This window comes from Hermetia illucens, chromosome 6, assembly GCF_905115235.1.
Source record: "Hermetia illucens chromosome 6, iHerIll2.2.curated.20191125, whole genome shotgun sequence".
Taxonomy (NCBI): Eukaryota; Metazoa; Arthropoda; class Insecta; order Diptera; family Stratiomyidae; genus Hermetia; species Hermetia illucens.
In genome coordinates, this window is record NC_051854.1 from 53855426 (window position 1) to 53869566 (window position 14141).

Here is a 14141-nt window from a genome sequence, read left to right on the forward strand (position 1 = left end):
AATCAAAATTTGAACCCGTCACGTCCCCTTTTAGGAGCTTGTTTTTAACAACGTTCAATACACATCAGAGTGAAATTATGCGGTGTTTCCAACGATTAATTAATTGAAATAATAAAACTTGTTGTTTCTTTTTCGTTGGTGTTGGTTTGTATTCTTGCAAATACCGATATTTCGGGAACCACTTGTTCCCTTCATCAGTGCAAACAAGTTTTCATAACTCTCTTTTCTTATTATTATTTTTTATCTGACGTTTCTCGCCACCTACTCTGTTCCTCACTCTTGTAGCGAGGTCTGAACTGAGTGGAGCGCCGGTGGCGTCATCTGCCCGCTGGTATTCGCGACATCCGAAAACTGGTTTGTTATTATGGCTATTCATTTTTGCTACCCCAGCCATGCCCTATTATAAATATAAGAATAATGTCATCTGAACCCAGAGATTTGTATCTATGAAAACGCCTATCTTTTTTACTTGAGCGGCGATATTTTCCAAACCTCCGTTTCTGGGTTAAAAGCTACGAATGGCTATCATGTGAGGTTTGAATCTCGCTGGAAGGTGCACTTTAAGCATTATTCAGCAATTGAATTCAAGATGTTTCTCAAGAAAATTGGAATCAAATCTCACAAGTTTATCTGGGTCAACCATCAAAGCTTCCTTCCTAATGCGAATACCACTCACGTGAATAGACCTTATCAATCGCGACAACTTAAGAACGAGGAAGAACCAGAATTAAGAGAAACAAAAAGGATCGTTTGAAGCAAGATTCCCCTCAAGCGGACAATCGATTTGCTGCTTGTTTGAAAACCCATGAATGCCAAAACGGATGTGTGGACTTATTATTGAATGCTTCGATGACCTCCATTACTCGGTACATTACGCCGGGCTCATCAATCAAATGTGAGGTCGACTAGAAGACGCCGAGAAGATACATTAACCCTGAAAGACGCTAAATCTCAATATGAAATATCGGATCGAGCCATCGGTGATCCACAGGTTCATACCTCGCTGCAGGGTATACGCAGGATATCCTGAAATTACGCTTAAACTAAGTAAATGCCAAACAGTACACAGAAATTAGTCGATATCCTTAATAGAACTGCGGTTGGGATCTACTATTATATGTAATGCTTCTATGGAATCTTATATAGAATATATAACAGTATAAAAAGACAAAAAATTAGTGCTCAATCTGTATTCAATTGAAAGCAGGAACCATATTCATCTCCATATTTGAGTGAAATGGGGTTAGTCAGACTTCGCTTTTGCAAAGCCAACTAGATTATTTTCAATGTCGAACACAGTGTAGTAGGCGCCGATGAAAACATCTCCAAGGGTCCACTCAGGTCCACCACTAGAAAGATTTAAAGTGAAACCAGTTTGGCAAACAATTCCACCATTATCAGTTCTCTACAAGAAAAGAAAATTAAGGGTTTTTTACTGAAAATCGATTTCTAATTTACACTTTACCTGAATAATGTAGTCCTTCCCTTCCAACGGGAACATCTTGCCTCCAAGTGTAAATGTAACAGTCGGCAAATAAGGAATTCGGTCGCAAGGTACAACATAGCCCCAAACGGAGTCCGCAGTTGCACCAATAGCTTTATTGATAGCTTCTACTTGATCCTGTGGTCCAGCTAGGAGACTGCACCCAGTGTCAGCGATTGCCTGGCAACCGTCCTGGCAGAACGAGTAGTTTCCAGCCTTACCACCATCCATATCGAATTGCCAATACCCTTTCACTGATACAGGGATGTAGAAAATTTGTCCTACAAAGTGACTGCGATCGTAGCCTCCAAGGACCAGTTCACCTCCGTCGGCATCGCTTTGGTTGCGATTCATGTAGAATGCAAACATCGGTTGGGGGATTAGTCCCTGGCTGTAAAGGTTGTAGAGGGGTGGAGTGATATTGTTGATGGCCATTGAAGCGTAGCCCAATCCAAAGATACCGTCATATTTCATCCAGTAGTAGAAGTCGCCTGGCTCGTTTACCGCTTCTGCAAAGGTTTGATTGATGATGCTTAGACCTGCAATCTAAGTTAAGGAGGATGGCGAAGAAACTTTTAGGAGGTACATCTCATTTACGTAGCATGTTCGAACTCACCCTGACTGTATCGGTGGACTCAAAACCACTTAAACTTCCGGTCCCATAATAAATTGCAAAACTCTTCCCGTTAGGAATGTAAGTTGATGACAATTTATTGTTGTACGTTGCATGGTTTACTAAAAATCGAAAATTTTGGGAATGTTATCGTATTGTTTCATGAAAATGGTGATTACTTTCGGACGGAAACTCCAAAAATATCAAGCAAGTTAGCTCAAAACAGATGGAGCATAAAACATGGGAAACACCTGCTGAACCCACAACAACAGCTCTACTACCAAACACTACCTCCACTTCCACGTGGTGACCGCTGGGAGCTCTTTCTTAATCAAAAGCTACAGAAATGGGACAAATTGTACCAACTGGTCCTCCAGGTTTGGCGTTGGGTAGGGCTGACAACAATACACGGGAAAAAACTTGTTACGAAGCCACAACAGAAGCCTCGGACTGGACTGATAATACAACGACGGACCCGGCAACGACAACGAAATAACGATTTGCACATTTTCTGATGAAAAGTGCGCTCCCTGATCAGACCGAATGCTGCCAAGCTAGCCGATAGCCTGTCTCAATATAGGGCTGATGTAGCAGGGTTGCAGGAGATGCGTCGCATAGGGACCGGTTTCCTGGAGAAGAGTCGTTACACCATATATTATAGTGGCCATCCAGTAAACCATGTGCTCGGAGTAGGTTTCTTAGTCAGCCAAAAAATGAAACCTGCTGGGAGACTGCAGAGTCGGAGAAGGATACCTTCTACGAGACAGTAGAACGAACCCTCGAAGCCTGTCCCAGATATGATATCAAACTCATTCTTGGGGATTTTAATGGCCAAGTAGGGGCGTGGGCCCCTCCAGACGGGACCACTTTCAACCAAATTGACCATGTGCTAATCGAACGCCGACACTTCTAAGCCTTGATGAATATCAGAACATATAGGAGGGGGGGGGGCAATATAGATTCGGATTACTATCTCGTTGGCATGGTGTTCCGGGCTCGAATAACAACACCACCCAGAATCCCCTCTGACAATCAGGTGAGAGTTAACACTGAAACCATCAACAACACAGCCCTCCGCTACACCTGAAGAGGGAAATGGATGCCGCAATAGCCGCAGTCAACAGAGATCCTGGAGATGAAGCATCAACAAATGATCTTCACAATCGCCTGAAGAACATTATCATAAAAACGGCCACAAAAATACTTGGCCCCAGCCGCAAAAAGAGTCGGAACGGCCGGTTTGACGATGAATGTAAGCTAGCAACGTAATGGAAAAATGCTGCATTCCGAGTAATATTGCATTCTCAAAGGACGCGGACATGCGCGGAGACTTATCACGAACTCCGTCGAGCGGAGAAGCAAGTTCACAGACGGCAAAAGGAAGCCTGGGAGAACCAACAGGCCTGTGAACTCGAAAAGTAGTTTTACCAACAAGTCAGGAGGATGAAGCCTTACACGCCTCGATACTCGTCCTGCCGAGACAAAGAGGGAAATCTGATTTCCGACAGAATGGGCATATTGTAATGATGGGTTGAGTATATTGATGAACTACTGAACAACCAGAACATCGGCGAGTTGGAGGTCCCGCCAACTGAAGACGACGGACAAATACTGCCACCACCAAGTATAGAAGAAACAGTCCGTGCAATTCATCGGCTTAAAAATCAGAAGTCGCCAGGAGCCGATGGAATTACAGCCGAATTGGTTAAATATGGAGGCGACCAATTACACCAAGTGGTTCGTCAACTTGTACTGAAGGTATGGGACAGTGAATCAATGCCTAACGACTGGCATTATCTGTCTTATACATAAAAAGGGAGACATCACGCAGTGCAGCAATTAAAGAGGTATCAAGTTGCAGAGTACCATCTATAAGATATTCTCCTCTATCTTACTAGGCCGGATAGCCCCATACGCCGAGAACATCATTGGCTCATACCAAAGAGGCTTCACTCCAGGCAAATCAGCAACAGATCAGATTTTCTCTCTGCGGCAAACATATTTTGTTGGAATATGGATATCAGTTGCACCATCTTTTCACCGACTTTAAGGCCGCCTATGACGGCATAGCCAGGATAAAACTGTACACGGCCATGAGAGAATTCGGTATCCCGACGAAATTGATAAGACTGACTAAGCTGGCCCTGACCAATGTGCGAGGCCAGATATCGAGCAGGCGGTGATTGGCAGGAGATCTTGGGCTGCATATCAATGAAGGCAAGACAAAATATATGGTGACAACGTCACCACTAAAAACCAACCAACCAACAACGTCAAACCGCACTGGTCAAAGGGGAAGAATAAAGATAGGAGACAACAACTTTGAGACTGCTGATAATTTCTCCTATCTAGGGTCGAAAATCACAACCGATAACAGCTACGATGATGAAATCCGCGCACGGTTGTTGTCGGCCAACAGAGCCTATTTCATCTTACAAAACCTGTTCCGTACGAAACGTCTTACCATAGGGTCAAAGCTTTTACTGTACAAGACAATGATCTTGCCAGTCCTCATGTATTCCTCGGAGACTTCGGTTCTTAGCAAGAAAAATTGCGAACTCTTGGCCGCGTTCGAGAGAAGAATCCTCCGAAGAATTTTTGGCCCCCTACATGAGGATGGACGATTCCGTAGCCTACACAATGACGAAATCTATGAGCGATACCATGACCGGTAAGTTGTGGATAAAATCCGGCTCAACAGGATACCGTGGGCGGGTCACTTAATCCGTATGGATGAGGATGATCCAACCCGGAAAGTCTATAAGGGCAATATCTATGGTAGAAAAAAAAGATGAGGTAGACCCTGCCTGAGATGAAGCGATGGCGTAAGCCAGGACGCCAGCCGGTTTTTAGGGATATCGAATTGGTGGACCTCGGCACAAAACCGGGATGCCTGGAGTTTCTTATTAAGGAAGGCCTAGACCGGATACCGGCTGCTGTGCCGTTGATGATCATGATGGATGGTGCAATGTCACTTATGAACGGGGGGGTTTAGAATTCACTTAAAGCATTCCCTGAGACAATATCCGGGACCAGGGCGGAAAACACGCGGACCTTTCTGTTATATCTCAAACTTTAGCTATTTCGCTGTGTGTCTCTTTTCTAGGTTCCATGGAAAAAAATTCCTTTTCTTCTCCTTTTCCCAAGACTAAACAATCTACAAGTATATCGCGAGTATACAGTGATTTGTTGGTGGCTAATTATGTCATTGTACATAATATTCTATAATCGTATACGCAGAGCTTTGTGAAATACATGAGTTCATCATTATTTACGTTCTGGAACCCTTGATTCCTCCGGTAGCTGTAGACAAAAGCAGCAAGGCCATCAACAACCTATAGCAGTCATTATCCATTTTTGCACTTCCTCCATAATATTTCAAAGATATATGAGATATGAAGATGATAACGGCTCGTCGGTTTAACAGCTCTGGGTACCGACATAATCCTCTGCCTTCTCGTAATGCACGGGAGATCTCTATAATACTCAGCGAGCTGGAAAGCCTTATGAGGTTTGGCTTGTCCTGTTGTAAATTTCTAGTAGCTCTTCTCTAATTACTGCAGATACCACCCTTTCCCAAGTCGCTGAAGCTAAGCACAATTCCTTTGCTGGGAGAATAAGTCCTGAATGAATTTTCAGCAGGAGTCTATAGCTTTTAAGGGATCCATAACACAAACTCACGTTCGCCTTGTGTGAGTGTCTTCAATAGTCTCCCTTGCTTTGCCACACTGCTAACTTGAGATTTCTTGCGGCTCTTTTATAGGTTTATTATTTTCTTCATTATTAGCGCTACCTTCTGCGCGGGCACTTGATTTCTCTGAATCTCTACAAAAGCTTCGTTTCTCGGTTGTACTGTTCACTTCCTTGTGGGGTACATGGCATCCACAGTCTGAGGTTTCAATGCTGTGCAAGTGGTAAGCCTACAGCAGCGGAATAGCACGAATACGAACACAAACATTCGAACCCAGAGTAACAACATTGAAAGCCCAGCGGCGGCCATTATCATGCCGAACTGGCAAGCTAACTATGAACTTCCGTTTTTCAGGTCATCTCTGTAAAGTAAAACTTAGAACGTAGCCACTACACATATATGCGAAGTATAGCTGTGGATAATATAAAGCTGCTTCTGCATCAATTTAATCTGTGATCCATACATTATTGTAGCGGTTCCTGTAGGATTAACTTCAGAAAGTGGTCAGGGAGTACAACTCCTGAGTAACATAAGGTTAAGTTCAAATTAATGTTCCGTCCTTAGCATAATATGGATTGGAGCTCCTGTCTGACTCCATGACAATGTGTCTCCCACAGGTTTTGCATCGAACGAGCCGGTCAATATCCTGCTTTGGCAAAGTGTTCATACATGAATCGGGCCGTAGAGCAGAAATCTGGGTCCAGGATCACGGGATCCCCTATGTTATGAAAAAAAACTTCTTAGTTACAGTCTTCCTGGGCCACCGAAAAAAGTCCGGGGCAGGAGGGGTCACCCCCTTCACCTCTCCCTCTCGTCAAACTCGCTGCTTGTAGTGGAAAGTGATCACAAGAGATCGAGACTTGTGGGCTAGCAGCTTGCAAATCGCGAATCATGCGATGCTTTGGAAACGGCCACCAAGTCGCCATGGAAGGGAACTAACTTTTCAGCTACAAACCTTTGCTCCCAACCACGGTTTATCATTAGATTCTGATATGTACGAACGCTTCTCGACGATAATATCGAGGCTTCTCAGAATGCTAGCTTACTCTAATTTCAGTGAAAATTTCAACGATGCAGTTCGAACACTTTAGGATTAAGGAAGCAAAAATGATGGGAGTCAAGAGGGCACTCCTTTTTCTTCTTACGGTATAGTATTATTGTACTCTGGGAAGCTTGCCTGTAGTAAGCATGGATTTGGTGTTGGATTATTACCGCATCCGGTAGACAAGCGCTCGTGTATTAGGAACCGATGTTAATTGCGAGATCCTAGTCTGGAATGAGAAACATTTTAATAGTACAGGGCTTTGTATCAATAGGGAGTTTCGATCCAGATGAGAAGCAGGCTTTCTATGAGTGGCCCAATGTAGTCCCATAGAGACTTCTTAAAGGAGATACTGCGAATGCAATGGGTGATCTGAATCGTAAGCTAGGTTTTGGTAACACCTTGAGGAATACTAACTTAGGGACTATATGGATAATGGTGGGGGTTTGTGGATTTCAGCAGTTTCCTTCATTGTAATTATTCAGTGCTATAAGTTTAGCATTGAAGAAAGGAACAAGTTGTTTTCGAATTATCAGTATCTACGGAAATTTGACCTCTTGTCTAGTCACCATAACATGCGGGTACGGACTGCACTTCTAAAGAAAAGCGAAATCATTAAGCTTGACGGTATCCCAGTGCAACTGTTCCTTTCATTCCTTGCAGTCTCAGGAAAGGTGTTACTTCCATTCATACATAAATTCTGGGAATTTTACAAACAAAACCTTAAAAAGCGAAAAAGTTGGCTATACTATGTAAGAGAATTCATTATCCAAGGATGGTTCGTAACACATGCCAGAGAACATTGAAGGAGGAGATCAAGCTTCTCGGGCTGAGAGGCATTAGCTATGTAGGTTTGAGTTTAATATAGTAGCACTGCCAGCATAATATTACTCTCTTCCTATCTGTAGGGTGACTTAGTCTCTCAAAAAGAATGTACCTTCGTGCAAAGAAGCGAGTGCTTGACGAGTGCGTATGAACAAGAACACATATGCATTTCGTAATATTATGCTCTAGTATCGGAAAATTTGATTACTGTGGCATCTAACGCTGGAAGAGAAAGAGTAGTCCGTAAGTTCACGTCAATTACTCTCAAGATGAGGACACAACCGACAAGAACATTGCTTTCTGCTAGTCGGGAATGAATGCCAGGTAGGCTGAAAAGTTCGTAGGCTAAAGCACCGATGGCGCTACTAGTATTAAATACATATCATTTTTAGTTAACCTTAAGCTTCAAAAGACATGTATACAAATTTGACAGCTGTCAGAATATTAATTTATGGGACGGCATTTTGAGTGAAGCAACTTTTATTAATTTGAAAGAAATGGATGAAAGAGAATTCTGTGTATTAATAATGCATTGCTTTTGATGAAAAAAGTACCGTTGATGCCAAAGCTTGGCTTGGTTTATATTATTCGGACTTTGCAACAGGAATATCAACCGTTGAAAAGTGGTTTCCTAAGTTTAAACGAGGCGAAATGAGCATCGAGAACGATGCACACAGTGAACGACCGAAAGGGGCTGTTAACAGCCAAAGCGTCAAAAAAATCCATAAAATAATTTTGGATGACTGCAAAGTGAAGTTGATCGAGATAACCTAGGCTTTAGAGGCTTTAGACAAATTGTACTATAAAAATGGTGTCGAAAAATTGTATGACCGCTATTGATGAGCGGTAATCCGCTGAGCTGTGTAGTTTTATAAATGAAAAGAACAGTAATCAAAACACGCTTAATGTCGCCCTACGTTAAGGTGGGAAAAGCCACTCAGCAGATATGAGCAGCATTTTCGAAAACACACCAAAGACCAGGCGACCGAAGAATACATCCTTGTTGTATCACTCGGGAAAGATGCGGTACGCTGGCTAAGAGGTGGACTTATAGGTGAAAACTCTGAAGCATAGGCCCGCATATTGACCATTCGGCCAATTCACGGGAGAGTACCGTTCCCATTTTCGTTAATCTCTTCCCCTGTGAAAAAAAGCGACGTTATGGGAATTGAGTTCAAAGTAACAACTCCATGCTCTGTACAGGACCTGGCTATTAGATTGATGGCGTTGTGGGCGGCATCCAAATTAAGAATGCATGCTGCCCCGTGTTCTTGGTATTGTAGAAGCTTAAATAGGTCCCGGTTCTAGCATTAATGCTAGGGAACCTAATTCGTTTGTTCATTTTCGTCCCAAACAAGGTGACTATCGTTTTTCGTCTCTTGTCTCTCTTTGCTTGATTCAAAACACCCAAGGATGTTTTTGGCTTCTGTCTAGCGTTAATGCACTAGTGGGATACTCAAGCGATAAATGGAAAGAATAGGAAAATTAATTGCTCCTCCAGAAGATATGAAAGAAAAGTGGCCTACCAACGCAGGTAGAGATCGAAACAATTGAGCTACAGCTCCAGCAAAATATCAAGAGGAAAAAATCCCCCTCATCATAGAAAATTGGCCGAAAATGTCCGTGAAGGTTTTTAGCACAAATACGACAGTTCCAGTATCAGCTGAAGTAGAAGAACCAAGGGTAGAAAATACAAAAAATGGACAAAAAAAGGAAAAACTGACGAACTTGGGCGGTAGTCCGCGCGACATTAATCGAACGTATAAAGGTGAAATTATATAAATGCAGTAAAGCTGCGAAGGTGTTGAGTCAACAAGTTAAGATAAGAGTTTGAAAGTTGATGATTAAATCCTTGGCATTGGAGATGGCGGAATCAAAAATGCGATTATGCGCTCACGTATGCAACTTGCCGGGGACCCGACAGGAGGGCAACATTCCTTAGATTCGTTCAGGCCGGCTATAACGCGAATACCTGCAACGAAAAGAAGAGTTGCGTTCTATATTGGAGTCGCGGCGCGTCTGCTGAGAGCTTTGCGGACTCGGGGCGGTGTTCAGTCTTTAGAGCAGGTTCGGAAACAGCTAGAATGCGGTCAACATGATCGCATCTGCTAACGCAATTCGTTCCAGAGAACAAAGGTGACATAGTGCTCATCAATGAACAGTACCGAAACAAGGACGCAGCTTCATGGCACATGCGACATATTAGGTAGCGCTGTCATCTGGGTTCAGGAAGAAACCCACCTTAGGGTTCTGGCCGAGGGGACGGCTGTGTCTGGATTCGAAGTTTAGAGGTAACGCTTTTCAGTGTCTATCTAACACCGAGTGGGACGATACCGGAATTTCGATGCCGGTTTGATGCTCTGGAGGACGCTATCTTGGGCATAGAGGTGCGGATCCTGAGCCTTCGTGACTTTAATGTCAGGGTACTTGAGTAGGGCATACCTCAGATTCCAGAGGAAAATGAATCCTCGAAATGGCGGCGAAAACAGGACTTGTAGTTATAAACACCGGATCTACCCCAACGCCCCGCGCTCAGGCTATTCTCGACGTAACCTTCATGCCGGAATCACTGGTGTTGCGGATGGACGGGTGGCGTGTTCTGGAAGACTTCTCGGCAAATGAACGTCAATACATTGCCTTGGAAATGGCTGACACACACACTCTGTGGGTGGAACACCGGGAGGTTTGTCAAAACGTTTGGGGCAAGTGGGAGGGCACTCCTGGGGTGGTGGCGCTGCAGCTGACACTGACTGTAAATCCGGCTATGAACCTCATAACGACGGCCTGCGGAGCTTCCATGCCCAGGAGGGAATCGAGACGTGGCAAGCCTTCTATGTATTGGTAGACGACATAAATTGCACATCTCAGGAATGAGTGTCACAAATTCCGCCGCTTGACACAACGTCGAAGCGACCGGGAGAAAGCATGCACCGTAATGGCAGAGTACAGATCAGGCAAAAGGAAACTTCGCTGCGCAATAGACAGGAGCAAAGCTCGCTGCTTGCTGGACCTATAACGACTCGGACTGGTAACGCTAAAAATTGGGGCTCTGCGGAAACCTTGTTAATTGCTAATGCAAGACCGAGCAAATGGACCGCATTGTACGGCGACTATTCCCTGTGCACCCCGTACGGGATGATGACGGTGGCGCGGAGAGCCCCGAGGACTGTCCACTTTTCTCGATAAGAGAGTTGGAAGAGGCAGTCCTTTCTCAAAAAACGCCAGGACCCGATGGTATCACAGCAGAGGTATTTAAACTGGTGCTCCAACAACGGCCAGAATCACTGCTCGGCGCATTCAACGCTTACCTGAAGGAGGGCATAGTTAATACTGTCATGCAAGTGGTGGATGCCGTTCATCGAATGGAGGCATACAATCGCCGAGCTCGACGGATGACGTTAAAAATTCCTTTAATTCCTTAAGATGGAAAGTGATTTTAAGCACACTAAACAGTACCTTCCACGTGCCGAGCTACCTCTTACGGATAAAAAGGGATTATCTGAGGAACCACTCCCTGCTCTATGAGACGCTAGAAAGTTAGTGGAGGATGGAGGTCGAAGGTAGTGCATGGATCCATCCAAGGAGTGGGCCTCTGGATGGCTTCATATGATAGCTTGCTTAGCCTCGACATACCAGATGATATCGCGACGCTTGTTGCTGGACGCACTGTCGAACAGGCGCGAAACAAACTTGGCATATTGATGCGATGAGTAAGCGAATGGTTTCAACCTTGCACCGGAAAAAAACCGACTGATTAAAAAGAGAATTCCGACCCTGCGTTCCATATCGATCGGCGAGTCAATATTCGAGTTACCAACGGCAACTATTGAGGGCCCTACATCTAGCAGGCAACGTCTTTGGATGAGTTTAGCGCTGTGTGTCCTGCTCTATGGAACAGAGATATGGGAGACGTGGAAATTTGCGGGTGGCGTCTGCGTACCGCACTATCTCAGATCCCCATTGCCCTTCTTGCTAAGGAGCCTAAAGCCATATACAAACGCAAGGGAGAAGAATCAACGGAGATGGTTGCTCGTGAAGAACGGCAACGTACACTAAATGAGTGACAACTCTCTTCACAAAATGAGATTAGAGGCAGATGGACTACGCAGCTCATTGGCAACTTAGGTGGCTGAATCGGAAACATGCTGAGGCTGACTAATTCCTTACCCAGCTCCTTTCCTTCCCCCTCTCCCCTGCCGTTGGTTAAATGAATTCCCTGATTTGAATGATCCGCAAAGCGGGAGAGCTCGGGGGGTAACCCGAAGTACTGTGACAAACGGTTCTAGGCAAGCTCTCTGACGATGAGGAGGTGTTTAGTTGGTTGTCACGGGGTACTGTACCCCTCAAAAAATACCCTTTGTGAAATATTGGAGGGATGGCCGCATATTCTCTTATAAAAAGAATTTGTTTGTGCTTCTTAAAAAAAGTCGTATTTTTAGATCAGAATACTTACAACAAGCCGAAGCATTGCAACCATGTGATGGAACCCACAAGCTCGATGATCCGGTATCGAAGAGAACAGTGAAGTTTTGAGGTGGCGTCCCAATAGATATGTCTCCATAGTATTGGTTCTGCAAAAAAGTAATCACTTTCAAAGGAGGTGGTCTCCATGGAACTGCTCATAGCTTAACTCACGTTAAATGCATTATACAATTCTTCCGCAGCATCCGCACTTCTCTTTTCTAGAACCCTCTTATCTGGCTTCGATTTTCTCAATTTGATCCTAAAAATTTGGTAGATTCTCATAAAATCTAGGACTTCAACGATGACTGTGTATGTCGAGGGATAAATGGAGATTCTTACCGAATAGGGTCGGAACTTGCTAGGCCAATGGCCAGAGCCACTAAAAACACAATTTTCAAAGACATCTTCAGTCACGTGCTTCAGATGTGACTGGCTTAAGCCAAACTGAAGTGAGTACCTGAGCAATTTGGGAGTTTTATTGCTTCGGCCGTTACATCGAAAATCTTATCTACTGTTAGACGAAAACAAAGCTATCACTAATTAGATCCCCAGTATTGTGTTGCTTGAATTCTAAATTAGCAATGCAGAAATTTCTGTACAGATTTTGTGAGTGGACATGAGTGGTAGAAAAAATTAATCAAAATTATCTATTTATTTATGGTATTTATAGATACTATACTATGGTATGGTATGGTTCAGATAAATACATTTTTTTGTTGTTATTTTACTATTGCTTGAAGCCTTGAATAATATTTGGGGTTTCGTTTTGTTTTTAATGAGGTGAACATCTTTAGAGAAAAAAAAAACTATCTCGTGTTGCCACCATTACAAGACCAGGTTAGTTCACTATAACCAGCTTTCCTTTCTTCCCTCGTAATCGGACTTTCATGCCTCTTCTGCTTTACGTGTGAAAGCCTCTGAGCACTCAGACCCCAGTGGCCCATTGTATTCGATTCCCCTGTCTAACGGAATATCACGGTTTCGTTTATGTATCGCAGGATTTCCGTTAGTGGATGTGATGCTACCCGCTGTAGTTGGATTACATCAGCACCAAACATCTGATGTCTGATGCGTCCATAGACGGGCCACTCACATTGAAAATGTCTCGTGTTTCCTCATTACAGGAACGAAACATATCATCATGGAGAATTCCTCTTCTGAACATATGCCCAGGTAATGATTTATGGCCAATCAGAATGCCTACAATACTGCTGCAGGTTTTCCTGCTTTTCGGTAGAGATACAAGATTGCAAGTTGATTTGTTTGGTTCTGAGAGGAAAAGTTCGGTGTGCTTAGCAGCATTAAGACTCTGCCACCTGCCATTATTGGAAGTTTGTTCCCAGTTTTTGATAGCAGCATTGGTCAATGCTACTGACACCCCAGCTGCAGTGCTCTGAATAAACAAATCTAAGGACTGGAAATTGAGTATGGCATTTAGAGCTGCACGGGATGTCGTGCTCATGGCACAGTTTTTGGAGTGTGGCTAGTTCACAGCGAGAACTCTCTTATATTACCTTAACCCACCACACTATGGATGGATAAGCGAACATTGTCCTAATAATGTATAGACTCCCTGTCGAAGTAAAGGCCCGCCTTCACAGCCCTTATACCATGAGAGGTCGTTTCATTTTTATCACGACATGTTTATTTCAAAGAATTATCCGCATAAGCTCGAGCGTGTATTGGCAGATTTGCAGTTCGCATAGTAGTGAATCAATCTACATACTCGACAGAAGTAGCGATATGGCAGCCTTTTGAATACTCCCATCGCATACTAGCCTTCAGAGTTCCTTTCTCTATGTTGGAACCAAATGGTGAAGTGCAAACTCAGAAGATTTCCCGCCCTGGTAGCGTGTTGGTTTTCATTTAGTAGGTGCAACCTTAGGGCCTTCTTATGAATGTAACGCTCTACGAGTCTCTCCAGATATTTAAGCGAAAATGATGTTAAGTTGATTTGTCTGAAGTTCTTTGGATTTGAAGAGTCATCTTTCCCAGGCTCAGGTAAGACTATCTTAAACTTCTG

General features: G+C 43.8%; 1 protein-coding gene across 1 annotated transcript; it reads right to left on the minus strand.

Annotated features, from left to right (window-relative positions):
* Positions 1-1175: 1175 nt before the first annotated feature.
* LOC119660371 (lysosomal aspartic protease-like) lies at positions 1176-12607 on the minus strand. The gene is made up of 6 exons (XM_038068887.1): positions 12458-12607; positions 12290-12377; positions 12108-12225; positions 2100-2218; positions 1466-2029; positions 1176-1405 (listed from the first exon to the last, which is right to left on the minus strand). Exons 1-6 carry the CDS (start codon positions 12520-12522, stop codon positions 1244-1246), a joined length of 1116 nt encoding a protein of 371 aa, XP_037924815.1. The 5' UTR covers positions 12523-12607; the 3' UTR covers positions 1176-1243.
* Positions 12608-14141: the final 1534 nt, after the last annotated feature.